Here is a 25,218-nt window from a genome sequence, read left to right as displayed (position 1 = left end):
ACATACCTGTTAGCCCCCCCCCCGCTTTCACTGGGAAACGAAAGCTCCTGTTTTTAACTTTAATTTACAAAAATTATTTCCTCTTTTGACAGCCCAGCACAACTTCCGGTATTACACTCGCCGTCGGAAGTCTGTACATCCGGAAGCCGGTAAACTCAGGCCTTCAAAATAAAAGGCACGTCAACAAAATTACACAGACGCTCTGGAGCACATAAATGGAGAGCTTTGATCACGCCAACTTTGTCGCATTTAGGATTTACACAGAGGCAAAATAAGATTAAATCAATGGAGATTGAATTTGGAGAATTTGGTGCTGATTGTCATCCCCAAATGAAACCCATCCAGTGACAGCTGGATATAAATGAATCAATCAAGTTTATAACTGAAGCTGTATTAAACATGTATGTACATATGTTATAAACAAAGACATATATGTGTGTCAATAAGAAATCAAGCATTTCAATATCAGGTGGGAGCAGCCATGCCAGTGCAAATATAGCATACTATTAATAGACATCTCCACAGTCTCACTCCTCCTGAAGAGACAACATATCTGTTGAAGTGGCAGAGGAAAGGGCCTCTATGCTGTTTGTTTGCTCTGCGCTGCAAAATCCATCAGGTGAGCTTTTTCAAACGCACATGTGTTGTTTGTTTGTTGCCAAAAGTGTACACCCCATCACCATCAGCCGATCAACAGCATTAAAATCACGGTTGAAAATAATGTATGATCGGTGTCAATTCATGCACTGAAACCTTTGAGCATGTTGGCAGTGAAAAGTACGGCAACATACAATGACCTGACGGTTATCGGATGTTGTACTCAAATGGTGAGTGTGCAATGCTGGGATGTGTCTAATTCACACACTTCCACTTAGCATTTTGATTGCATAAGTGAGCTTTAATGAGAGACGTTAATCCCTCCTTTATCATCGTTCAATGGTTCCTGACTCAACCATGATGAGTGAATTTCTACAAACTATTTATAAATGGAATTTTTGTAGTTTAAGCATTTGTAATTGTAAAAACAGACTTGTGTGTTGCTGTAAATTTGTCAGACAGGAAGTGGATTACGACCGGGGTTATTGTGCCTGTTGTGCAGGGGTCTCAAATATGCGGCCCGCGGGCCAAATGTGGCCACAGGACACTAGTTTGAGGCCCCCGCCTTGATATAAAAGTTTAATGTTCGTGCGGCCTGCGCAAGTTCGATATGGATGCTGTATGGTATCATGTACCCAGAAAAAATTATTACGTTTGATTAATGTCGTCCAGACCCGAGCTCCAGTGGGAGCTCTCTTGAGTTTGAGACCCCTGCAGTTGTGAGATCATTCAAACCTGCAATAGGCAGCTAATTTAAGCATTTTTATGCCTGAAAATAGATATTTTTGGCAAAAATATGTATTGTTTTTTTTCCAAATTTATGTTGTTTTACTGATAATAGGCCAATAGAGCATGAGTTACCAATTCATATATTTCTGAAAAACCATGATAGCGTAAAGCTGCAACATTTGAAGTAATAATATTGTAATATTGAAGTAATATATAATAAGCAATTTATTAAACTGACTTTGATGAATAGATTCATCAAACTTCATCACTGTTTTTTGTGCTTTTTAAAGTAATTTTTACTTTTTAAATGTGTTTAATTTGCATTATATTTTTGTATTTTATCTTATCTTGGCAGCATGGGTGACTTCCAGCAGTTCGAGCAGGACTTCTACCAGACGGTATACCACACTGACGAGCAGGGTCACACTCTGGCCTTTGGCTACGACGAGTCTGCAAGTTATGTTTATGATAACGAGTCAGTATTTGCAGTATTCCAGTATTTATTGTATTACAGTATCACCACATATTTGCTATTTTGCTATTATTTCGAACACCAAATAGAGACCTGGCGGCGGATTTGCAATTAATGTAACACGTAACATGTGCAGGGCATGCTGGGCAAGTTTAGTCTTTGTAGTGTAGTCACAGTGTGTGTTTCACTTGTGTCACCCATCATGTTTTTGGTTGCACTGTGAGTGAGGTAGGCGTTTGGGTTCATGGCCTCCTGTGGCGTTTCTCACCGTTGGCGCTAACCTCCCACGAAAAGAGTGGCTCTACTGCACCTGATATGCAATTGAATACCATTTAGTAGCAACACTCATGTTGTTTTCAGTGAAACAGACGCTTTCATGCCAGATGTTGCCCAACCTTCCATGGAGCACATCTACCAACCTGTCCAGGGCAAAGGAGCGGATTTTCCAGATGAAGAGCCTCCGCTTCTTGAAGGTAAAACACTGCAGTGTTTATTTGGGGGTGCTAAACAGGATTTGGCTAGTGAATAGGGGCTAGTTAAGAAGGAACTGATCAGTTGGAGAGGGAGAAATGCCTCTAAATAGACTTAGTTTAACCCATAAGTGACTACACTCCTATTTGTGCAAAGGAAAATGATTTGGGATATACCACAGACCAAGTGGATGTTTTTTAAATAATACTAATTAATGTCAAAGATGTTAATTTAATGAAGTCAGGTTGACCCGCCAAGGAAACATAACGCAATGGAGCTGCTTGGCTAAGTTACGTTAAGTTAAGTTGGCTAAATACGGCGAGCGCTAAGACCAAGCGGAAAACGTTTCCTTTAGCCCGCCCACAAGCTCGTCGATTGGCTGAGCTCATATTTATGTTTTTTTGCTAGCGTGTCACAGTCACTCCATGTACGACTGAACCAAGAAAAAACACCTTTTTTCGTCAGTTAGTTTGTCTGTGTTCACCTGCTGATAACCTGTTGGTCCTCCCCCCACTTTACTTCGCTAAGTCGTGACATGTGCCTGAAAGCTAACTTGTGTAGTGCTAAGTTGCCGGTACATAATTCACCCCGGAACGATTGACATGGGAGTGGTTGCCACCCGGAGGGGTGAGAGCGAGGGGAAAGGGATTTTGTTGTTATTGTTGTTGTTGCTGCTGAGAGTTGGCTGTTATATCTCACGGAGCGAGGAGTGTGAGTTAATGAGAGTTAAAGAATAAAGTTCACGTTTACTAAAGTGATAAGCATCATTCATTTCCCAGAACTTGGCATCAATTTTGATCACATCTGGCAGAAGACGGTGACCGTGTTGAACCCCTTCAAGCCAGCAGATGGCAGCATTATGAACGAAACTGATTTGACAGGTCCCATTTTGTTTTGTGTTGCACTGGGCTTCACTTTAATGATGGTAAGTAACGTCAATGTACCCCTGAAAATCCATATAGTGTGTGATTATACTTTATATATTCATATATGTATTTATCTTGCCAACTGCAGGCAGGTAAAGCTCAGTTTGCCTACGTGTATGGGATCAGTGCTACAAGCTGTATAGTGATGTACGGGCTGCTAAGCCTGATGAGCTCCATGGTGGTGTCTTACGGCTGCGTGGCCAGCGTCCTGGGCTACTGCCTGCTGCCCATGGTTGTCCTCTCGGCCTTCGCCGTTGTCTACTCTTTGCAGTAAGTACCTTCATGAATTCCTCCACAGTGTATATGTATAGTCACAGAAGTTGACATACACTCAGAGACATGTATTTCATATTCATTGTGGGCCCGGACTTCCTTCTTCATGGTGGAATGATTGTACAAAACAATAATCAGATGTTTGTGGGGGGGTCCAAACCTTTTCAAGCGAGTTCCACATACTGAAAAATTAACTGTATACATTCTCAGGAGTTCTGTGCTATTTAAACTTTGCTCATTCAAATGTTTTTCTCATAATTACGACTTCATTCCCATAATATTTTGACTTTACGATATTAGTATTCTAACTTTTCTCCAACCAATTTTTCCCCAAATTACAACAAGCCGTTCCACATGCTGTACCGTAGGTCTGCTTAGACAAAGCATGGCGGTAATACACCAGATGACACAAATGCCCCCCCCCCCTTACATTGTATCTGCAGGGGTGTCCTTGGCACACTTCTGGCGTTGGTGGTGATTTGCTGGTGTAGTTTCTCAGCCTCCAAGATTTTCATCTCCACCCTGGCTATGGAGGGCCAGCAGTTGTTGGTGGCCTACCCATGTGCCTTGCTCTATGGTCTCTTTGCCTTACTGACAGTATTCTAAAAATGATAAAAATCATTTACTGCATGCTTCTCACAATGCAGTGAGTTGTTACAAGACTTTTGTACTTACAATTTTGTTATTTTTGCCATGCAAAATAAAAAGTGAAAGGCATATTTTCTGTGTTAGATGTGTGCTTGAATGTTGACCCTAGTTACCCCAAGTTCAGCATTAAATTCATCACACATCAACTTCACACTCGAAAGGTATACCTTGTGAATATATACAAACATGTATCATTTTGAGGAAAGTATTTCATTGGAGGATAAGCAACATAGAAAATGGATGGCTCTGTCCACCAGAGCCAGAAGAGTGCGGAGTTCAAAGCCCAGAGGGAGGCTGACGTCATTGCAGCACATAAAAAATGCCTTGCTCAGACACACTGCATTATGGAAAAAAATTGGTTTTATTTGAGTGTTAAGTTGCTGTGTTATGAATTTAGTGTTTTTAGCAAAGTGTTGATGACAGCGTGAGTCAGCCTGATATGTTGTTATACTGTTATATACTGTATCATGACCTTCTGTGATTTCCAGTGGGTTGGCAAGCCCATTGTGATTGAGCTTGTGATTGGCTCCTGCGCAAGACAGCGCTAGTGTTCCCTCACTAACTCGCGAGCGGCACAGGATTTCAACAATTAGCAGTTCTGAAGTAAAGCAGATATCACAAGTTTTATTTAATTTAGCCATACATTATTGGGCTGCGTAGCAACGGTGGTGGGAAGTGACACTCTAACCGCTGCTTGTTTATACTGGGGATCGTCAATAAATGACTACTTTGTTAAAAACAAGTTGTATATTCATACCCTAAAAGTACTCTGTACATCTATTTGTTCCAATTTGATCTTTTATTGGATGGACTTTTATTGACTTTTTTATTGGATGAGGGATGTTGGTCATGATGTGTAATAAAAAAGTAAATTCAGGAATATTTTGCTTGCATTATTTTTCAGGCTTTGAAAAGCTATTTTCAAAACCATATTAAATCCCATAAACCACGGGTCTCAAACACGTGGCCCACAGGCCAAATGTGGCCCGCAGGACACTAGTTTGAGGCCCCCGCCTTGATATGAAAGTTTAATGTTAATGAGGCCCGCACAAGTTTGATATTGATGCTGTATGGTATCATGTACCCAGAAAAAATTATTACGTTTGATTAATGTTCATGTTAAAGGTTAAATAACTGTTAATAGTTATCCTCCCTATCCGTGTGGAAGTGGTAAGTTTTTGGCTATTTAAGTTTATAGGAAATAACTTGGAGGCTACCGTTTAGGTCGCGAGCTCTCTAGTTTGCGAGTTAGCATGTGTCTCAAGACCCTGCAGTTGCGCAATATGTTGTAAATAAAAAGAGTATAAATGTGACTATAGTCGTGTTTTGTCATGTCTACAGGGCTCTAATAATGCTTTGTTCATTTTAATCTGAAAAAAATCATTTGTCTACCCACCAACTATATGTGGTTTCTTAAGTTTTTATTATTTGCCCTTTTATTATTATTATTATATTTATTTATTACTGATTGATTGATTTTCTTTATTCTTGATTTGTTTATTTATTTTTCATCTTATTTTGTGCAGAAAAATAAAAATTAAGATATTTGAGAACAGTGGAATGTTTTATCAGAGCTTTTCTTGTAGAAAATCGGAACCAAAGCACTGAAAAAGTTTGTATATTTTTCTGTTTTTAATAAATGCGTTTTTTTTTGGGGGGGGGGGCTGATGCGGCCCAGTCTCACCCAGATTCTAGCTCCAGTGGCCCCCAAGTAAATTGAGTTTGAGACCCTTGCCATAAACTCATATTGGTAATAAAAGCTTATTGTTAATGGGATTGGATCGGAAGCCAACACATTCCTAATAAGAACAACACAACAACAACAACGAAAAAATAGACAAAATGTAGAAAGGAATCGAAAAACGTTGATCTCATCACATCGAGCTTTGACCATCTCTGTGGAGAAACAGTCATGTCAAAGAATAATGGAATGTTCCCGATGAGAATGTTACAAATACAAATGGTTCAGTTATTTATCTTTTGGAATTCTTCAGCAGTTTTGACAGATTGTGTGTGTGTGTGTGTGTGTGTGTGTGTGTGTGTGTGTGGGAGAGGGGGAGACAGAGAGAAGAGGAGGATGTTAACAGTCTGCAGAACTGTGAAGCATTCACAGGAAGAGAAGAAAGTCATTTTTCACCCACCATCAGGGATGTATGTAAGGTCTGGGCAGACCCTGTCAGATGAAACCGCATTGACGTTCTGCAGACAACTTGGCGAGTGGATGAGGGGCACAAATGTCCACAGTATTCCTTGTGATATTAACAACAAGGAACTTGTGAGGGTCGCAGTCCAATCAGCCGGGTGGATCCATTCTCTTGGGAGCAAAAAGCAAGGTCATGACTTCTCTCTGCAGAGTGTCTCTGCTCTGCGTGAAGCATGTCGTGGCATCGGGGTCAGCACTCGTTTACTGATGACAACCTGCCGAGAGCTTGTAAAACTGTACTTTTTTTTTTTTACCAACTGCAATGGTGTGCCGGAATCGTACCGACTCAAGAAAATGTAGGCTTGCAAGATGTCTTCCCATCTGATAGATTGAATGGCTAATTTTTGGGACTGGCATTTTCTGTTCGTTTTGAACATTTTCTTTAGTAAATATGAATTTGTACATTCAGCAAATGAGTCTACCCCCTTGCTAATTGCTGCAATACCATACTGTATGATGTAGTACATGTACTTCATACAGGGTACAGACAAACGGTAAGAACTCAAACGTCATTCAGGTCAAAATAAAATAAATGGGACTAAGAAGCATTTGAGGGCTGCACGGTGGTCGTGTGGTTAGCGCGCAGACCTCACAGCTAGGAGACCCGGGTTCAATTCCACTCTCGGCCATCATGTGGAGTTCTGGACATGTGGACAGGAAGTGAAGTCAGGTTTTACTTTACTTAGTCCATGTTATTATTATTAGGGCTCGAGCACTGACCAGTGCGAAAGCCCTATTGTAATCGTTCCGTTTCTTTTTATTATTAGGGCTCGAGCACTGACCAGTGCGAAAGCCCTATTGTAATCGTTCCGTTTCTTATTCTTCTTCTTATTAGGGCTCGAGCACTGACCAGTGCGAAAGCCCTATTGTAATCGTAATGTTTATTAGGGCTCGAGCACTGACCAGTGCGAAAGCCCTATTGTAATCGTAATGTTTATTAGGGCTCGAGCACTGACCAGTGCGAAAGCCCTATTGTTATCGTAATGTTTATTATTATTAGGGCTCGAGCACTGACCAGTGCGAAAGCCCTATTGTAATCGTTCCGTTTCTTTTTATTATTATTATTATTCTTCTCCCCCTTTGAGCGCCATTTTGAGGGCCTGAACATGCCCGAAAACTCACCAAATTTGGCGAGCGCATCAGGTCTGGCGAAAAATTTGATATTTTATGGGTTTCAAATATAATGTTCCAAAATTGGCTCTCTAGCGCCACCTTGAAATTTAAAAAAAATTGGCCCCCGCCACCAGTTTCACCGATCGTCACGAAACTTGGTGGAGACGTCTATCGTGACAGGACGGACCAAAAAGTCTCAAGAACCCATATTGTAAAACGAACAGGAAGTCGGCCATTTTGGATGGCGCCGGCCTTTTTCGGGCCAGAAGTTGGGGTCGTATCTCGACGAACTCCTCCTAGGGGGTTTGACCGAATGAGTCCGTTGTTGCGTCAACGGACACTAGACGGATGGCCGACGTTAAATTGCGAAGGATTTTGGGATATTCCGTACGATGTGGGCGTGGCACGCCCCCAAATTTTGCCCTTTTTCATCTGTCCGGGCCTTGCATGCTGAGCGTAACTGTAGACGTGAATAACTTGGCTCCACGTGGTCAGATCTTCATCATACTTGGTACATGTGATCATGGCCCCGCCCCGAAGGTCCCCGTAGGTCACTTCCTGATTTCGTCGCAGCGCCACCTATTGGCGACAGGCTAAAGGCGTGTGATCTACATGAGGCCTTTTCTGGCAGGAGATTCATCAGATGAACACCGAGGTCACAAGGTCACTGCCTGACAGCCTGGTGAAGCCTGTTGATGGACCATGATGCAGGAAAAGCGCACGTGGTGGGCGTGGCCTGGCGGCGAATGCTCAGGCCTCGCCGTTTACAAAGAAAGGGTCATCATTCGCCCGCAGAAGGTCGCATGTGCTTGAAAACTCATAAGGGGGGGCAGATTCCAGGCCTGAGGGCCCTGGTGGGGCCCCCATTTGAAACCAAGCCAAATTGACTCACTAGCGCCACCTACAAGTTTTAAAATCATTATCCCTCGCCTCCTGTTGCACGTATGGGCATGATTTTCGGAGGAGACATCACTCGTGACAGGATGCACAAAAAAGTCTCAAGAACCCATGTTCAAAAACCAACAGGAAGTCGGCCATTTTAGGTGGCGGCGGCCATTTGGGGGAGGATGTAGGGGTCGTATCTCGACGAACTCCTCCTAGAGGGTTTGACCGAATGAGTCCGTTGTAGTATCAACGGACACTAGACGGATGGCCCACGTTAAATTGCGAAGGATTTTGGGCTGCTACTTAGGATGTGGGCGTGGCACGCCACCAAACTTTTACTTTAACCTTAACTTTTACCTTATCTGGCCCTGCCTGGTGTCTGGCCTTGCCTTGAAGCAATGTACATCAAAGTCAATACACAGTTTGACTGACAGACTGATGATGTCAGTTGATGGACTGTGATGTGTGTAAAGCACATGTGGTGGGCGTGGCCACGGCGAATGGTCAGCCTTCGCCATTGACCATCGAAGGCTCATATTCTGCCCGCAGAAGGTCACAGGCTGCTGAAATCTTACACGCAAGCTCATAATCCAGGCCTGAGCGCCCTGGTGGTGCTCCCATGTGACACCAATCTAAATTGACACACTAGCGCCACCTAGAAGTTTCAATTCATTATCCCTCGCCACCCGTGGCACGTATCGCTATGATTTTCGGTGGAGACGTCTATCATGACAGGACGCACCTAACGCTCCAGAACCCATGTTCAAAACACAGCGCCACCAACTGGTGGAAATGTATATCTGCTGTAACTTCCTCACGCATGGTCGGATCGTCTCCTAATTTTTTTGGGTGGGTTCGGTCACCCTCCAGTCTGTGACTGTGTGTGTATATGGACTCTATAGCGCCACCAACTGGTGGAAATGTATATCTGCCGTAACTTCCTGATTCATGGTCAGATTGTCTTGAAATTTTTTTTGGTGTGTTGGGTCAATCTTTGGTCTGTTATGCTGTGTGTACATAGACTGTATAGCACCACCTATTGGTGGCAATGTATATCAGCTGTAACTTCCTTCCACATGGTCGGATCTGCCCCAAATTTTTTCTGGTGGTTTGGGATACCCTCCAGTCTATGACTGGGTGTGTACATAGACTCTATAGCGCCACCAACTGGTGAAAATGTATATCTGCCGTCACTTCCTCCCACTTGGTCCGATCTGTCTAAATTTTTTTCTGGTGGTTTGGGGTACCCTCTGGTCTATGACTGTGTGTGTACATACACTATAGCGCCACCAACTGGTGGAAATGTATATCAGCTGTAACTTCCTTCCACTTGGTCGCATCGGCCCCAAATTTTTTCTGGTGGTTTGGGGTACCCTCTGGTCTATTACTGTGTGTGTACATAGACTGTATAGCGCCACCAACTGGTGGAAATTTATATCTGCCGTAACTTTCTCCCACATGGTCGGATCGTCTCTAAATTTTTTTGGTCGGTCGGGTCACCCTCCACTCTTTGAATCTGCGTGTCCATAGACTCTACAGCGCCACCAACTGGTGGAAATGTATATCTGCCGTAACTTCCTCCCACATGGTCGGATCTGCCCGAATTTTTTTCCAGTGGTTCGGGGTACCCTCTGGTCTATGACAGTGTGTGTACATACGCTATAGCGCCACCAACTGGTAGAAATGTATATCAGCTGTAACTTCCTTCCACATGGTCGGATCGGCCCCAAATTTTTTCTGGTGGTTTGGGGTACCCTCTGGTCTATGACTGTGTGTGTACGTAGACTCTATAGCGCCACCAACTGGTGAAAATGTATATCTGCCGTAACTTCCTTCCACAATGTCGGATCGGTCCCAAATTTTTTCTGGTGGTTTGGGGTACCCTCTGGTCTATGACTCTTTGTGTACATAGACTCTATAGCGCCACCAACTGGTGGAAATGTATATAGCCGTAACTTCCTTCCACATGGTCGGATCGTCTCTAAAATTTTTTTGGGTCGGTCGGGTCACCCTCCACTCTTTGAATCTGCGTCTCCATAGATTCTATAGCGCCACCAACTGGTGGAAATGTATATCAGCTGTAACTTCCTTCCACATGGTTGGATCGGTCCCTAATTTTTTTTTGGTCGGTCGGGTCACCCTCCACTCTTTGAATCTGCGTGTCCATAGACTCTATAGCGCCACCAACTGGTGGAAATGTATATCTGCCGTAACTTCCTCCCACATGGTCGGATCTGCCCGAATTTTTTTCTGGTGGTTCGGGGTACCCTTTGGTCTATGACAGTGTGTGTACATACGCTATAGCGCCACCAACTGGTGGAAATGTATATCAGCCGTAACTTCCTTCCGCACGGTCGGATCGGCACCTAATTTTTTCTGGTGGTTCGGGGTACCCTCCGGTCCGTTACCGTGTGGGCGCATAGACTGTATAGCGCCACCCACAGGCGGAAACGTATATCCGCCGCAAGTACCTACCGCACGGTCCGATCGTCGCAAATTTTTTTATGGCGGTTCGGGGCGCCGGACGGGACGTGACCGCGCACCAGCCTCCCCGCCAGCGTCGCCCCCTCCGGGCGGAAAATTGCAAGTGCCGTAACTCCCTTACCGCTTATCCCATCGTTGCGGTTTTTCGTACGGTGCGTCCGCGCGCCCGTCCAAACACGCGCGCGCCCCCGACCCGCGTGTACCCCCGACCCGCGCGTACCCCCGACCGCGTCGGGGTGCTCGAGCCCGCTCATCACTGCTTGCAGTTTTAATTAGGGCTCGAGCACTGACCAGTGCGAAAGCCCTATTGTAATCGTAATGTTTATTATTATTAGGGCTCGAGCACTGACCAGTGCGAAAGCCCTATTGTAATCGTTCCGTTTCTTTTTATTATTATTATTATTATTATTATTATTCTTCTCCGCCTTTGAGCGCCATTTTGAGGGCCTTCACATGCCCGAAAACTCACCAAATTTTGCGAGCGCATCAGGTCTGGCGAAAAATTTGATATTTTATGGGTTTCAAATATAATGTTCCAAAATTGGCTCTCTAGCGCCACCTTGAAATTTAAAAAAAATTGGCCCCCGCCACCAGTTTCACCGATCGTCACCAAACATGGTGGAGACGTCTATCGTGACAGGACGGACCAAAAAGTCTCAAGAACCCATATTGCAAAACGAACAGGAAGTCGGCCATTTTGGATGGCGCCGGCCTTTTTCGGGCCAGAAGTTGGGGTCGTATCTCGACGAACTCCTCCTAGGGGGTTTGACCGAATGAGTCCGTTGTTGCATCAACGGACACTAGACGGATGGCCGACGTTAAATTGCGAAGGATTTTGGGATATTCCATACGATGTGGGCGTGGCACGCCCCCAAATTTTGCCCTTTTTCATCTGTCCGGGCCTTGCACGCTGAGCGTAACTGTAGACGTGAATAACTTGGCTCCACGTGGTCAGATCTTCATCATACTTGATACATGTGATCATGGCCCCGCCCCGAAGGTCCCCGTAGGTCACTTCCTGATTTCGTCGCAGCGCCACCTATTGGCGACAGGCTAAAGGCGTGTCATCTACATGAGGCCTTTTCTGGCAGGAGATTCATCAGATGAACACCGAGGTCACAAGGTCACTGCCTGACAGCCTGGTGAAGCCTGTTGATGGACCATGATGCAGGAAAAGCGCACGTGGTGGGCGTGGCCTGGCGGCGAATGCTCAGGCCTCGCCGTTTACAAAGAAAGGGTCATCATTCGCCCGCAGAAGGTCGCATGTGCTTGAAAACTCATAAGGGGGGGCAGATTCCGGGCCTGAGGGCCCTGGTGGAGCCCCCATTTGAAACCAAGCCAAATTGACTCACTAGCGCCACCTAGAAGTTTTAAAATAATTATCCCTCGCCTCCCGTTGCACGTATGGGCATGATTTTCGGAGGAGACATCACTCGTGACAGGACGCACAAAAAAGTCTCAAGAACCCATGTTCAAAAACCAACAGGAAGTCGGCCATTTTAGGTGGCGGCGGCCATTTGGGGGAGGATGTAGGGGTCGTATCTCGACGAACTCCTCCTAGGGGGTTTGACCGAATGAGTCCGTTGTAGCATCAACAGACACTAGACGGGTGGCCCACGTTAAATTGCGAAGGATTTTGGGCTGCTACTTAGGATGTGGGCGTGGCACGCCACCAAACTTTTACTTTATCCTTAACTTTTACCTTATCTGGCCCTGCCTGGTGTCTGGCCTTGCCTTGAAGCAATGTACATCAAAGTCAATACACAGTTTGACTGACAGACTGATGATGTCAGTCGATGGACTGTGATGTGTGTAAAGCACATGTGGTGGGCGTGGCCACGGCGAATGGTCAGCCTTCGCCATTGACCATCGAAGGCTCATATTTTGCCCGCAGAAGGTCACAGGCTGCTGAAATCTTACACGTAAGGTCAGAATCCAGGCCTGAGCGCCCTGGTGGTGCTCCCATGTGACACCAATCTAAATTGACACACTAGCGCCACCTAGAAGTTTCAATTCATTATCCCTCGCCACCCGTTGCACATATCACTATGATTTTCGGTGGAGACGTCTATCATGACAGGACGCACCTAACGCTCTAGAAACCATGTTCAAAACACAGCGCCACCAACTGGTGGAAATGTATATCTGCTGTAACTTCCTGAGTCATGGTCAGATTGTCTTGAAAATTTTTTTGGTGTGTTGGGTCAATCTCTGGTCTGTTATACTGTGTGTACATAGACTGTATAGCGCCACCAACTGGTGGAAATGTACATCAGCTGTAACTTCCTTCCACATGGTCGGATCGGCCCCAAATTTTTTCTGGTGGTTTGGGGTACCCTCTGGTCTATGACTGTGTGTGTACATAGACTGTATAGCGCCACCAACTGGCGAAAATGTATATCTGCCGTAACTTCATTATGCATGGTCGGATCAACTCCACATTTTTTTGGCTGGGTTGGGTCAATCTCTGGTCTGTTATACTGTGTGTACATAGACTCTATAGCGCCACCAACTGGTGGAAATGTATATCAGCCGTATCTTCCTTCCACATGGTCGGATCGGTCCCAAATTTTTTCTGGTGGTTTGGGGTACCCTCTGGTCTATTACTGTGTGTGTACATACACTCTATAGCGCCACCAACTGGCGGAAATGTATATAGCCATAGCTTCCTTTCACATGGTCAGATCGTCTCTAAATTTTTTTTGGTCGGTCGGGTCACCCACCACTCTTTGAATCTGCGTGTCCATAGACTCTATAGCGCCACCAACTGGTGGAAATGTATATCTGCCGTAACTTCCTTCCACATGGTCGGATCGGCACCAAATTTTTTCTGCCGGTTTGGGGTAACCTCTGGTCTATGACTGTGTGTGTACATAGACTGTATAGCGCCACCAACTGGTGGAAATGTATATCTGCCGTAACTTTCTCCCACATGGTCGGATCTGCCCGAATTTTTTTCTGGTGGTTCAAGGTATCCTCTGGTCTATGACAGTGTGTGTACATACGCTATAGCGCCACCAACTGGTGGAAATGTATATCAGCTGTAACTTCCTTCCACATGGTCGGATCGGTCCCAAATTTTTTTTGCTGGGTTGGGTCACCCTCCACTCTGTGACTGGGTGTGTACATACACTCTATAGCGCCACCAACTGGTGAAAATGTATATCTGCCGTAACTTCCTTCCACATGGTCGGATCGGTCCCAATTTTTTTCTGGTGGTTTGGGGTACCCTCTGGTCTATGACTGTGTGTGTACATAGACTCTATAGCGCCACCAACTGTTGGAAATGTATATAGCCATAACTTCCTTACACATGGTCGGATCGTCTCTAAATTTTTTTGGTCGGTCAGGTCACCCTCCACTCTTTGAATTTGCGTGTCCATAGACTCTATAGCGCCACCAACTGGTGGAAATGTTTATCTGCCGTAACTTCCTCCCACATGGTCGGATCTGCCCAAATTTTTTTCCGGTGGTTCGGGGTACCCTCTGGTCTATGACAGTGTGTGTACATACGCTATAGCGCCACCAACTGGTGGAAATGTATATCAGCCGTAACTTCCTTCCGCACGGTCCAATCGGCACCTAATTTTTTCTGGTGGTTCGGGGTACCCTCCGGTCCGTTACCATGTGGGCGCATAGACTGTATAGCGCCACCCACAGGCGGAAACGTATATCCGCTGCAAGTACCTACCGCACGGTCCGATCGTCACAAATTTTTTTATGGCTGTTTGGGGCGCCGGACGGGACGTGACCGCGCAACCGCCTCGCCGCCGGCGTCGCCCCCTCCTGGCGGACAATTTTAAGTGCCGTAACTCCCTAACGGCTTATCCGATCGCCGCAGTTTTTCGTACGGCGCGTCCGCACGCCCGTCCGGTCACGCGCACGCCCCCGACCCGCGCGTACCCCCGACCGCGTCGGGGTGCTCGAGCCCGCTCATCACTGCTTGCAGTTTTAATTATTATTATTATTCTTCTCCGCCTTTGAGCGCCATTTTGAGGGCCTGAACATGCCCGAAAACTCACCAAATTTGCCGAGCGCATCAGGTCTGGCGAAAAATTTGATATTTTATGGGTTTCAAATATAATGTTCCAAAATTGGCTCTCTAGCGCCACCTTGAAATTAAAAAAAAATTGGCCCCCGCCACCAGTTTCACCGATCGTCACGAAACTTGGTGGAGACGTCTATCGTGGCAGGACGGACCAAAAAGTCTCAAGAACCCATATTGGAAAACGAACAGGAAGTCGGCCATTTTGGATGGCGGCGGCCTTTTTCGGGCCAGAAGTTGGGGTCGTATCTCGACGAACTCCTCCTAGGGGGTTTAACCGAATGAGTCCGTTGTAGCATCAACGGACACTAGACGGATGGCCGACGTTAAATTGCGAAGGATTTTGGGATATTCGGTACGATGTGGGCGTGGCACGCCCCCAAATTTTGCCCTTTTTCATCTGTCCGGGCCTTGCACGCTGAGCGTAACTGTAGACGTGAATAACTTGGCTCCACGTGGTCAGATCTTCATCATACTTGGTACATGTGATCATGGCCCCGCCCCGAAGGTCCCCGTAGGTCACTTCCTGATTTCGTCGCAGCGCCACCTATTGGCGACAGGCTAAAGGCGTGTCATCTACATGAGGCCTTTTCTGGCAGGAGATTCATCAGATGAACACCGAGGTCACAAGGTCACTGCCTGACAGCCTGGTGAAGCCTGTTGATGGACCATGATGCAGGAAAAGCGCACGTGGTGGGCGTGGCCTGGCGGCGAATGCTCAGGCCTCGCCGTTTACAAAGAAAGGGTCATCATTCGCCCGCAGAAGGTCGCATGTGCTTGAAAACTCATAAGGGGGGGCAGATTCCAGGCCTGAGGGCCCTGGTGGGGCCCCCATTTGAAACCAAGCCAAATTGACTCACTAGCGCCACCTACAAGTTTAAAAATAATTATCCCTCGCCTCCCGTTGCACGTATGGACATGATTTTCGGAGGAGACATCACTCGTGACAGGACGCACAAAAAAAGTCTCAAGAACCCATGTTCAAAAACCAACAGGAAGTCGGCCATTTTAGGTGGCGGCGGCCATTTGGGGGAGGATGTAGGGGTCGTATCTCGACGAACTCCTCCTAGGGGGTTTGACCGAATGAGTCCGTTGTAGCATCAACGGACACTAGACAGATGGCCCGCGTTAAATTGCGAAGGATTTTGGGCTGCTCCTTAGGATGTGGGCGTGGCACGCCACCAAACTTTTACCTTAACTTTTACCTTATCTGGCCCTGCCTGGTGTCTGGCCTTGCCTTGAAGCAATGTACATCAAAGTCAATACACAGTTTGACTGACAGACTGATGATGTCAGTCGATGGACTGTGATGTGTGTAAAGCACATGTGGTGGGCGTGGCCACGGCGAATGGTCAGCCTTCGCCATTGACCATCGAAGGCTCATATTTTGCCCGCAGAAGGTCACAGGCTGCTGAAATCTTACACGTAAGGTCATAATCCAGGCCTGAGCGCCCTGGTGGTGCTCCCATGTGACACCAATCTAAATTGACACACTAGCGCCACCTAGAAGTTTCAATTCATTATCCCTCGCCACCCGTGGCACGTATCACTATGATTTTCGGTGGAGACGTCTATCATGACAGGACGCACCTAACGCTCCAGAACCCATGTTCAAAACACAGCGCCACCAACTGGTGGAAATGTATATCTGCCGTAACTTCCTGATTCATGGTCAGATTGTCTTCAAATTTTTTTTGGTGTGTTGGGTCAATCTCTGGTCTGTTATACTGTGTGTACATAGACTGTATAGCGCCACCAACTGGTGGAAATGTACATCAGCTGTAACTTCCTTCCACATGGTCGGATTGGCCCCAAATTTTTTCTGGTGGTTTGGGGTACCCTCTGGTCTATGACTGTGTGTGTACATATACTGTATAGCGCCACCAACTGGCGAAAATGTATATCTGCCGTAACTTCCTTATGCATGGTCGGATCATCTCCACATTTTTTTGGCTGGGTTGGGTCAATCTCTGGTCTGTTATACTGTGTGTACATAGACTCTATAGCGCCACCAACTGGTGGAAATGTATATCAGCCGGATCTTCCTTCCACATGGTCGGATCGATCCCAAAATTTTTTTGCTGGGTTGGGTCACCCTCCACTCTGTGACTGTGTGTGTACATAGACTCTATAGCGCCACCAACTGGCGGAAATGTATATAGCCATAGCTTCCTTCCACATGGTCGGATCGTCTCTAAATTTTTTTTGGTCGGTCGGGTCACCCACCACTCTTTGAATCTGCGTGTCCATAGACTCTATAGCGCCACCAACTGGTGGAAATGTATATCTGCCGTAACTTCCTCCCACATGGTCGGATCTGCCCAAATTTTTTTCTGGTGGTTCGGGGTACCCTCTGGTCTATGACAGTGTGTGTACATACGCTATAGCGCCTCCAACTGGTGGATATGTATATCAGCTGTAACTTCCTTCCACATGGTCGGATCGTCTCTAAATTTTTTTTGGTCGGTCGGGTCACCCTCCACTCTTTGAATCTGCGTGTCCATAGACTCTATAGCGCCACCAACTGGTGGAAATGTATATCTGCCGTAACGTTCTCCCACATGGTCGGATCGTCTCTAAATTTTTTTTGGTCGGTCGGGTCACCCTCCAGTCTTTGAATCTGCGTGTCCATAGACTCTATAGCGCCACCAACTGGTGGAAATGTATATCTGCCGTAACTTCCTCCCACATGGTCGGATCTGCCCGAATTTTTTTCTGGTGGTTCGGGGTACCCTTTGGTCTATGACAGTGTGTGTACATACGCTATAGCGCCACCAACTGGTGGAAATGTATATCAGCCGTAACTTCCTTCCGCACGGTCGGATCGGCACCTAATTTTTTCTGGTGGTTCGGGGTACCCTCCGGTCCGTTACCGTTTGGGCGCATAGACTGTATAGCGCCACCCACAGGCGGAAACGTATATCCGCGGCAAGTACCTACCGCACGGTCCGATCGTCGCGAATTTTTTTATGTCGGTTCGGGGCGCCGGACGGGACGTGACCGCGCACCAGCCTCGCCGCCGGCGTCGCCCCCTCCGGGCGGAAAATTGCAAGTGCCGTAACTCCCTTAGCGCTTATCCCATCGCCGCAATTTTTCGTACGGCGCGTCCGTGCGCCCGTCCAGACACGCGCGCGCCCCTGACCCGCGCGTACCCCCGACCCGCGCGTACCCCCGACCGCGTCGGGGTGCTCGAGCCCGCTCATCACTGCTTGCAGTTTTAATTATTATTATTATTATTATTAGGGCTCGAGCACTGACCAGTGCGAAAGCCCTATTGTAATCGTAATGTTTTTTATTATTATTATTCTTCTCCCAAAATGAGCGCCATTTTGAGGGCCTCAACATGCCCGAAAACTCACCAAATTTGCCGAGCGCATCAGGTCTGGCGAAAAATTTTATATTTTATATGTTTCAAATATAATGTTCCAAAATTGCCTCTCTAGCGCCACCTTGAATTTTAAAAAAAATTAGCCCCCGCCACCATTTTCACCGATCGTCACGAAACTTGGTGGAGACGTCTATCGTGACAGGACGGACCAAAAAGTCTCAAGAACCCATATTGGAAAACGAACAGGAAGTCGGCCATTTTGGATGGCGCCGGCCTTTTTCGGGCCAGAAGTTGGGGTCGTATCTCGACGAACTCCTCCTAGGGGGTTTGACCGAATGAGTCCGTTGTTGCATCAACGGACAGTAGACGGATGGCCGACGTTAAATTGCGAAGGATTTTGGGATATTCCGTACGATGTGGGCGTGGCACGCCCCCAAATTTTGCCCTTTTTCATCTGTCCGGGCCTTGCACGCTGAGCGTAACTGTAGACGTGAATAACTTGCCTCCACGTGGTCAGATCTTCATGATACTTGGTACATGTGATCATGGCCCCGCCCCGAAGGTCCCCGTAGGTCACTTCCTGATTTCGTCGCAGCGCCACCTATTGGCGACAGGCTAAAGGCGTGTGATCTACATGAGGCCTTTTCTGGCAGGAGATTCATCAGATGAACACCGAGGTCACAAGGTCACTGCCTGACAGCCTGGTGAAGCCTGTTGATGGACCATGATGCAGGAAAAGCGCACGTGGTGGGCGTGGCCTGGCGGCGAATGCTCAGGCCTCGCCGTTTACAAAGAAAGGGTCATCATTCGCCCGCAGAAGGTCGCATGTGCTTGAAAACTCATAAGGGGGGGCAGATTCCAGGCCCGAGGGCCCTGGTGGGGCCCCCATTTGAAACCAAGCCAAATTGACTCACTAGCGCCACCTACAAGTTTTAAAATAATTATCCCTCGCCTCCCGTTGCACGTATGGGCATGATTTTCGGAGGAGACATCACTCGTGACAGGACGCAGAAAAAAGTGTCAAGAACCCATGTTCAAAAACCAACAGGAAGTCGGCCATTTTAGGTGGCGGCGGCCATTTGGGGGAGGATGTAGGGGTCGTATCTCGACAAACTCCTCCTAGGGGGTTTGACGGAATGAGTCCGTTGTAGCATCAACGGACACTAGACGGATGGCCCACGTTAAATTGCGAAGGAATTTGGGCTGCTACTTAGGATGTGGGCGTGGCACGCCACCAAACTTTTACTTTAACCTTAACTTTTACCTTATCTGGCCCTGCCTGGTGTCTGGCCTTGCCTTGAAGCAATGTACATCAAAGTCAATACACAGTTTGACTGACAGACTGATGACGTCAGTCGATGGACTATGATGTGTGTAAAGCACATGTGGTGGGCGTGGCCACGGCGAATTGTCAGCCTTCGCCATTGACCATCGAAGGCTCATATTTTGCCCGCAGAAGGTCGCAGGCTGCTGAAATCTTACACGTAAGGTCATAATCCAGGCCTGAGCGCCCTGGTGGTGCTCCCATGTGACACCAATCGAAATTGACACACTAGCGCCACCTAGAAGTTTCAATTCATTATCCCTCGCCACCCGTTGCACATATCACTATGATTTTCGGTGGAGACGTCTATCATGACAGGACGCACCTAACGCTCCAGAACCCATGTTCTAAACACAGCGCCACCAACTGGTGGAAATGTATATATGCCGTAACTTCCTGATTCATGGTCAGATTGTCTTTAAACTTTTTTTGGTGTGTTGGGTCACCCTCCACTCTGTGACCGGGTGTGTATATAGACTCTATAGCGCCACCAACTGGTGAAAATGTATATCTGCCCTAACTTCCTCCCACATGGTCGGATCGGTCCCAAATTTTTTCTGGTGGTTCGGGGTACCCTCTGGTCTATGACTGTGTGTATACATAGACTCTATAGCGCCACCAACTGGTGGATATGTATATCACCTGTAACTTCCTTCCACATGGTCGGATCTGCCCCAAATTTTTTCTGGTGGTTTAGGGTACCCTGCGGTCTATGACTGTCTGTGTACATAGACTCTATAGCGCCACCAACTGGTGAAAATGTATATCTGCCGTAACTTCATCCCACTTGGTCCGATCTGCCCTAAGTTTTTTTCTGGTGGTTTGGGGTACCCTCTGCTCTATGACAGTGTGTACATACGCTATAGCGCCTCCAACTGGTGGAAATGTATATCAGCTGTAACTTCCTTCCACATGGTCGCATCGGCCCCAAATTTTTTCTGGTGGTTTGGGGTACCCTCTGGTCTATGACTGTGTGTGTACATAGACTGAATAGTGCCACCAACTGGTGGAAATGTATATCTGCCGTAACTTTCTCCCACATGGTCGGATCTGCCCGAATTTTTTTCTGGTGGTTCGGGGTACCCTCTGGTCTATGACAGTGTGTACATACGCTATAGCGCCTCCAACTGGTGGAAATGTATAACAGCTGTAACTTCCTTCCACATGGTCGGATCAGTCCCAAATTTTTTCTGGTGGTTCGGGGTACCCTCTGGTCTATGACTGTGTTTATACATAGACTCTATAGCGCCACCAACTGGTGGAAATGTATATAGCCGTAACTTCCTTCCACATGGTCGGATCGTCTCTACATTTTTTTTGGTCAGTCGGGTCACCCTCCACTCTTTGAATCTGCGTGTCCATAGACTCTATAGCGCCACCAACTGGTGAAAATGTATATCTGCCGTAACTTCCTCCCACATGGTCGGATCTGCCCGAATTTTTTTCTGGTGGTTCGGGGTACCCTCTGGTCTATGACAGTGTGTGTACATACGCTATAGCGCCACCAACTGGTAGAAATGTATATCAGCTGTAACTTCCTTCCGCACGGTCGGATCGGCACCTAATTTTTTCTGGTGGTTCGGGGTACCCTCCGGTCCGTTACCGTGTGGGCGCATAGACTGTATAGCGCCACCCACAGGCGGAAACGTATATCCGCCGCAAGTACCTACCGCACGGCCCGATCGTCGCAAAATTTTTTATGGCGGTTCGGGGCGCCGGACGGGACGTGACCGCGCACCCGCCTCGCCGCCGGCGTCGCCCCCTCCTGGCGGAAAATTGCAAGTGCCGTAACCCCCTTACCGCTTATCCCATCGCCGCGGTTTTTCGTACGGCGCGTCCGCGCGCCCGTCCGGACACGCGCGCGCCCCCGACCCGCGCGTACCCCCGACCCGCGCGTACCCCCGACCGCGTCGGGGTGCTCGAGCCCGCTCATCACTGCTTGCAGTTTTAATTATTATTATTATTATTCTCACAAAAGGACGGCCATTTTGAGGGCCTGAACATGCCCGAAAACTCACCAAATTTGCTGAGCGCATCAGGTCTGGCGCAAAATTTGATATTTTATGGGTTTCAAATATAATGTTCCAAAATTGGCTCTCTAGCGCCACCTTGAAATTTAAAAAAAATTGGCCCCCGCCACCAGTTTCACCGATCGTCACGAAACTTGGTGGAGACGTCTATCGTGACAGGACGGACCAAAAAGTCTCAAGAACCCATATTGCAAAACGAACAGGAAGTCGGCCATTTTGGATGGCGCCGGCCTTTTTCGGGCCAGAAGTTGGGGTCGTATCTCGACGAACTCCTCCTAGGGGGTTTGACCGAATGAGTCCCTTGTAGCATCAACGGACACTAGACGGATGGCCCACGTTAAATTGCGAAGGATTTTGGGCTGCTACTTAGGATGTGGGCGTGGCACGCCACCAAACCTTTACTTTAACCTTAACTTTTACCTTATCTGGCCCTGCCTGGTGTCTGGCCTTGCCTTGAAGCAATGTACATCAAAGTCAATACACAGTTTGACTGACAGACTGATGATGTCAGTCGATGGACTGTGATGTGTGTAAAGCACATGTGGTGGGCGTGGCCATGGCGAATGGTCAGCCTTCGCCATTGACCATCGAAGGCTCATATTTTGCCCGCAGAAGGTCACAGGCTGCTGAAATCTTACACGTAAGGTCAGAATCCAGGCCTGAGCGCCCTGGTGGTGCTCCCATGTGACACCAATCTAAATTGACACACTAGCGCCACCTAGAAGTTTCAATTCATTATCCCTCGCCACCCGTTGCACATATCACTATGATTTTCGGTGGAGACGTCTATCATGACAGGACGCACCTAACGCTCCAGAACCCATGTTCAAAACACAGCGCCACCAACTGGTGGAAATGTATATATGCCGTAACTTCCTGATTCATGGTCAGATTGTCTTGAATTTTTTTTTTGGTGTGTTGGTTCAATCTCTGGTCTGTTATACTGTGTGTACATAGACTGTATAGCGCCACCAACTGGTGGAAATGTATATAGCTGTAACTTCCTTCCACATGGTCTGATCGTCTCTAAATTTTTTTTGGTCAGTCGGGTCACCCTCCACTCTTTGAATCTGCGTGTCCATAGACTCTATAGCGCCACCAACTGGTGGAAATGTATATCTGCCGTAACTTCCTCCCACATGGTCGGATCTGCCCAAATTTTTTCCCGGTGGTTCGGGGTACCCTCTGGTCTATGACAGTGTGTGTACATACGCTATAGCGCCACCAACTGGTAGAATTGTATATCAGCTGTAACTTCCTTCCACATGGTCGGATCGGCCCCAAATTTTTTCTGGTGGTTTGGGGTACCCTCTGGTCTATGACTGTGTGTGTACATAGACTCTATAGCGCCACCAACTGGTGAAAATGTATATCTGCCGTAACTTCCTCACGCATGGTCGGATCTGCCCGAATTTTTTTCTGGTGGTTCGGGGTACCCTCTGGTCTATGACAGTGTGTGTACATACGCTATAGCGCCTCCAACTGGTGGATATGTATATCAGCTGTAACTTCCTTCCACATGGTTGGATCGGTCCCAAATTTTTTCTGGTGGTTCGGGGTACCCTCTGGTCTATGACTGTGTGTCTACATAGACTCTATAGCGCCACCAACTGGTGGAAATGTATATAGCCGTAACTTCCTTCCACATGGTCGGATCGTCTCTAAAGTTTTTTGGGTCGGTCGGGTCACCCTCCACTCTTTGAATCTGCGTGTCCATAGACTCTAGAGCGCCACCAACTGGTGGAAATGTATATCTGCCGTAACTTCGTCCCACATGGTCGGATCTGCCCGAATTTTTTTCTGGTGGTTCGGGGTACCCTTTGGTCTATGACAGTGTGTGTACATACGCTATAGCGCCACCAACTGGTGGAAATGTATATCAGCCGTAACTTCCTTCCGCACGGTCGGATCGGCACCTAATTTTTTCTGGTGGTTCGGGGTACCCTCCGGTCCGTTACCGTGTGGACGCATAGACTGTATAGCGCCACCCACAGGCGGAAACGTATATCCGCCGCAAGTACCTACCGCACGGTCCGATCGTCGTGAATTTTTTTATGGCGGTTCGGGGCGCCGGACGGGACGTGACCGCGCACCAGCCTCGCCGCCGGCGTCGCCCCCTCCGGGCGGAAAATTGCAAGTGCCGTAACTCCCTTACCGCTTATCCCATCGTTGCGGTTTTTCGTACAGCGCGTCCGCGCGCCCGTCCGAACACGCGCGCGCCCCCGACCCGCGCGTACCCCCGACCCGCGCGTACCCCCGACCGCGTCGGGGTGCTCGAGCCCGCTCATCACTGCTTGCAGTTTTAATTATTATTATTATTATTATTATTATTCTGCCGATTCGACGGCCATTTTGAGGGCCTGAACATGCCCGAAAACTCACCAAATTTTGCAAGCGCGTCAGGTCTGCCGAAAATTGCGATCTGGTGGGGGTCCCGAAAACAATGTTCCAAAATTGACTCTCTAGCGCCACCTTTTATTTTTGAAAAAATTGGCCCCCGACACCAGTTTCACCTATCGTCACGAAACTTTGTGGAGACGTCTATCGTGACAGGACGGACCAAAAAGTCTCAAGAACCCCTATTGTAAAACGAACAGGAAGTCGGCCATTTTGGATGGCGCCGGCCTTTTTCGGGCCAGAAGTTGGGGTCGTATCTCGACGAACTCCTCCTAGGGGGTTTGACCGAATGAGTCCGTTGTTGCATCAACGGACACTAGACGGCTGGCCGACGTTAAATTGCGAAGGATTTTGGGATATTCCATACGATGTGGGCGTGGCACGCCCCCAAATTTTGCCCTTTTTCATCTGCCCGGGCCTTGCACGCTGAGCGTAACTGTAGACGTGAATAACTTGCCTCCACATGGTCAGATCTTCATCATACTTGGTACATGTGATCATGGCCCCGCCCCGAAGGTCCACGTAGGTCACTTCCTGATTTCGTCGCAGCGCCACCTATTGGCGACAGGCTAAAGGCGTGTCATCTACATGAGGCCTTTTCTGGCAGGAGATTCATCAGATGAACACCGAGGTCACAAGGTCACTGCCTGACAGCCTGGTGAAGCCTGTTGATGGACCATGATGCAGGAAAAGCGCACGTGGTGGGCGTGGCCTGGCGGCGAATGCTCAGGCCTCGCCGTTTACAAAGAAAGGGTCATCATTCGCCTGCAGAAGGTCGCATGTGCTTGAAAACTCATAAGGGGGGGCAGATTCCAGGCCTGAGGGCCCTGGTGGGGCCCCCATTTGAAACCAAGCCAAATTGACTCACTAGCGCCACCTACAAGTTTTAAAATAATTATCCCTCGCCTCCCGTTGCACGTATGGGCATGATTTTCGGAGGAGACATCACTCGTGACAGGACGCACAAAAAAGTCTCAAGAACCCATGTTCAAAAACCAACAGGAAGTCGGCCATTTTAGGTGGCGGCGGCCATTTGGGGGAGGATGTAGGGGTCGTATCTCGACGAACTCCTCCTAGGGGGTTTGACCGAATGAGTCCGTTGTAGCATCAACGGACACTAGACGGATGGCCCACGTTAAATTGCGAAGGATTTTGGGCTGCTACTTAGGATGTGGGCGTGGCACGCCACCAAACTTTTACTTTTACCTTATCTGGCCCTGCCTGGTGTCTGGCCTTGCCTTGAAGCAATGTACATCAAAGTCAATACACAGTTTGACTGACAGACTGATGATG

The 25,218-nt window shown here is 47.7% G+C and overlaps 2 protein-coding genes across 5 annotated transcripts in view; one reads left to right on the top strand and one right to left on the bottom strand.

Annotated features, from left to right (window-relative positions):
- lamtor3 (late endosomal/lysosomal adaptor, MAPK and MTOR activator 3) overlaps positions 1 to 25,218 on the bottom strand; it is a 72,956-nt gene that overhangs the window by 3,948 nt on the left and 43,790 nt on the right. For 2 of the 4 annotated variants that reach the window (XM_058078691.1, XM_058078692.1), the window contains exon 1: positions 7 to 860. The exons of the other annotated variants lie outside the window; for them this stretch is intronic. The gene's annotated coding sequence lies outside the window, so the exon portion shown is untranslated. Of the gene's footprint in view, positions 1 to 6; positions 861 to 25,218 lie in introns of those variants that run through there. 4 annotated transcript variants of the gene reach the window in all.
- Positions 420 to 5,316, top strand: LOC131132763 (protein YIPF7-like). Its single transcript, XM_058078682.1, has 6 exons — positions 420 to 619; positions 1,682 to 1,801; positions 2,159 to 2,271; positions 3,049 to 3,194; positions 3,284 to 3,465; positions 3,912 to 5,316. The coding sequence occupies exons 2-6, from the start codon at positions 1,683 to 1,685 to the stop codon at positions 4,072 to 4,074; spliced, it is 723 nt and encodes a 240-aa protein (XP_057934665.1). The 5' UTR covers positions 420 to 619; position 1,682; the 3' UTR covers positions 4,075 to 5,316.

This window comes from Doryrhamphus excisus, chromosome 7, assembly GCF_030265055.1.
Source record: "Doryrhamphus excisus isolate RoL2022-K1 chromosome 7, RoL_Dexc_1.0, whole genome shotgun sequence".
Lineage (NCBI taxonomy): Eukaryota > Metazoa > Chordata > Actinopteri > Syngnathiformes > Syngnathidae > Doryrhamphus > Doryrhamphus excisus.
This window is presented reverse-complemented; position numbering and strand designations above follow the sequence as displayed.

What these genes read in the sequence shown, in the direction of transcription:
- LOC131132763 (XM_058078682.1), top strand. Translation starts at nt 1,683, where the DNA reads ATGGGTGACTTCCAGCAGTTCGAGCAGGACTTCTACCAGACGGTATAC. An exon ending in AGAGCCTCCGCTTCTTGAAG is followed by an intron (nt 2,272 to 3,048) that starts GTAAAACACTGC and finishes TTCATTTCCCAG; the next exon opens with AACTTGGCATCAATTTTGAT. An exon ending in GCCGTTGTCTACTCTTTGCA is followed by an intron (nt 3,466 to 3,911) that starts GTAAGTACCTTC and finishes TTGTATCTGCAG; the next exon opens with GGGTGTCCTTGGCACACTTC.